A 2,660-nucleotide genomic window follows, 5' to 3' on the forward strand; every position below is an offset into this window, starting at 1 on the left:
TTGGGCATTGCAAGAATAAATACACTCACAAAAGAACAGAATTTACCAGAAAAATAAAACATTGTGTTTTAAATCCAACCAACATTTATGCTGTGAAATCATGAGTTTGTTTCTTTTGTTAATTGGAAACAAGGAGTTCGTTCAGTAGGTCAATTCACTGCTGCCAGTATTTCATCAAAGTGACAGTAATGGCATCTCCACAGATTTATACACATGCACCAGAATAATTTCTTGTGATTAGACTGATTCAGAATTAGGTATCAGCCTTTTCTAAAGCAGCTCTTTTGTGGCTTCATTTGAGAATGTTTAGGTTAAGATTTCCAAAGATTTCTCTGTGTAGATATGTATCTTAATTAAAGAAAATCAGGTAAAGTGAGCTGAGTCTTCATATACATATGTATATATGTATAGTGTAATGCAGACTGTACTGAGCCTAGTGACACTGCACTCCTATGATGTTATTCACACACACATATAATTTGCAGGTTTAGATGTAAGAAACTGATTCAGCATTAATTGGGAAAAGTTTGGCGGTTTTTTCCCCTTTCTGAAAGCAGCTCTTTTTTGCTTTACCACAAGAACATTATGCTATTGCTTCTGCAGATGCTACCCCAATTGTAATTGCCTGTCATGCAGTGAAGCAATCTAATTAAAACCACTTATTTGCACCTATTAACCGGTCTCTTTAAATTCAGACAAAAGACCTTACCACAAGATAAAACATAAGTACAGAGTGTGGTCTGCAATTTAAGGTAAGAGAAACAACATGTGTTTTCAGATAATTACACTTACCTCTATTTTCCTGCTATTACCAATTAGCATTAACCATGAACTTAAATGGCTATGTAAATCACTACACCTGGCCACTAATCCAGACACAGACTGCTAGTAAGACATTGGATAATGCATTTAATCTTTTACGTGCTTAAAATGGTGACATTTTTTGTGGTGAGGGCAAATTTCTGATTGTATTGTGGTTTAGAGGTGCAACATACAAAAATGATAAAAACTGTTTGATAAACTGCAAGAAATAACTTGCAGTCTGATCCCAAGAAACACAGGGATCTTGAGCAGTTTTATAGATAAGACCAGATTATTCCTTTGCAACCTCCTTCACCACAAAAATATTAATTGCCTTTTAGAACAATTAATATTTCAGATATTTCATAGGGAAAGAAAAATTCTACAGAAAGCTCTAATGTAAATAGCAGGCAGGGCACTAAACCAGAATGGCTTAATAAGTAGCCTACTGCATAAGCTCATCTGGTAGAGTTCTCTGCACTTCCCTAATGCCTTCACTGAAGTGCTTTGTTTCACACTGGGTAATGTTGACTGGACCAGTGGAAGAGTTGTGCTGCACACCAATTCACTACTATGGCCACCACATCACTTCTTGCTTTCTTAAAGGAAACAGCGCTGCTAGATTGAACCCACTGATGAACGGGTGCTTTTATTGCTTTTATTGTGTTCTGTATTTAAGAATTAGGCCAATAATAAAATAAAACCTGTATCTTACAGCATCATAGACAGACTTCCTTAAGTTCATGGGTGGCTTTAAGAACACAGTTTCTTTATCCATTTTTTGAGCCACTTCTTCAGGGTTCCAGGTCACCCTGAAGAACATGCCCAGGGTTTATCCATCACTCATCCAGCTCTGCCTACGCCGCTGCTGAGCGCCCATGTGCCCGTCTGGGCGAAGGGCCGATGGTCCGGAGCCGGGCGTGGGCCGAGCTCTTCATTACCTCCACAGTTACCTGCACCCACACGGTCTGGGCTACCCTCAGCGACGGACACCACCTCAGGGGCCACCTGGGCCACTGGGAACCGACCCAGCCAGCACCGTGCTCCTGCCCGGCTGTCCCTGCCCGGCTGTCCCTGCAGGGACAACTCCTGCCCGGCTGTCCCTGCCCGCCCACCCCGCGCAGGGAAGTGCCACTTCCCATGAGGTGCCCGCATCCATCACCCAGCCGCGCCCTCAGCGCTCACCCCGCACACCTGGGCGCGGGTCAGCGCTCCGAATCACAGCGTCAAGCAGGAAGAGACTCCGCGATTATCGAGTGGAGTTCGATCTACGAGCGAACGCCACCATGTCAACCAGACCGGCACTGAGTGGTCTTTCCTTTAACGCCTCCAGGGATGGTGACTCCACCACGGCCCTGGGCAGCCCGTTCCAATGTCTCGTCCTGAGAAGAATGTCGCAGCAGAATGTCCCCCAGCGCAGGCTGGGACCGGCGAGGCAGCGCCGGGCCCTGCGCGGTACCTGCGCGGTGCGCGCAGCTCCCACCCACCCTCAACGCGGAGCGGCGGCCGCGGCACCGCCTCGTCCCGCCCAGCCCGCCGGGGGGCGGGGATTGGGCGAGCCCACCCGTCACTCCGCTGCGGCTCCGGGTAGCGATTGGTCGCCGGCGCTGTCAGTCATCGGCGGGACCGCGCCCGCCCCTTGTTGTCACGGCGCCGTGCGGGGCTGGGGCCGCTCGCGCCGCTGTTGTTGCCGCCGCCGCGGGAGCCCGGGCGGGGAGCGGCTCCCGGCCTCGCCATGGCCACCAGCACCACGGGCTCCACGCTGCTGCAGCCCCTCAGCAACGCCGTGCGCCTGCCCGTCGACCAGGTGAGGATGGGGAGGCGCCCGCCCCGCCGCCGCTCCCGCGGGCTCGCCGGGG

General features: G+C 50.0%; 1 protein-coding gene across 1 annotated transcript in view; it reads left to right on the forward strand.

The window, feature by feature from the left end:
• Nucleotides 1–2,536: 2,536 nt before the first annotated feature.
• Nucleotides 2,537–2,660, forward strand: part of MBOAT2 (membrane bound O-acyltransferase domain containing 2) — an 87,350-nt gene continuing 87,226 nt past the window's right edge. Inside the window, exon 1 of the mRNA XM_041477923.1 lies at nt 2,537–2,608. Within this exon, the coding sequence (XP_041333857.1) occupies nt 2,537–2,608 (72 nt within the window). The remainder of the gene's footprint in view (nt 2,609–2,660) is intronic.

The sequence above is a fragment of the Pyrgilauda ruficollis genome, unplaced genomic scaffold, assembly GCF_017590135.1.
Source record: "Pyrgilauda ruficollis isolate IOZ18807 unplaced genomic scaffold, ASM1759013v1 scaffold42, whole genome shotgun sequence".
Classification (NCBI taxonomy): domain Eukaryota; kingdom Metazoa; phylum Chordata; class Aves; order Passeriformes; family Passeridae; genus Pyrgilauda; species Pyrgilauda ruficollis.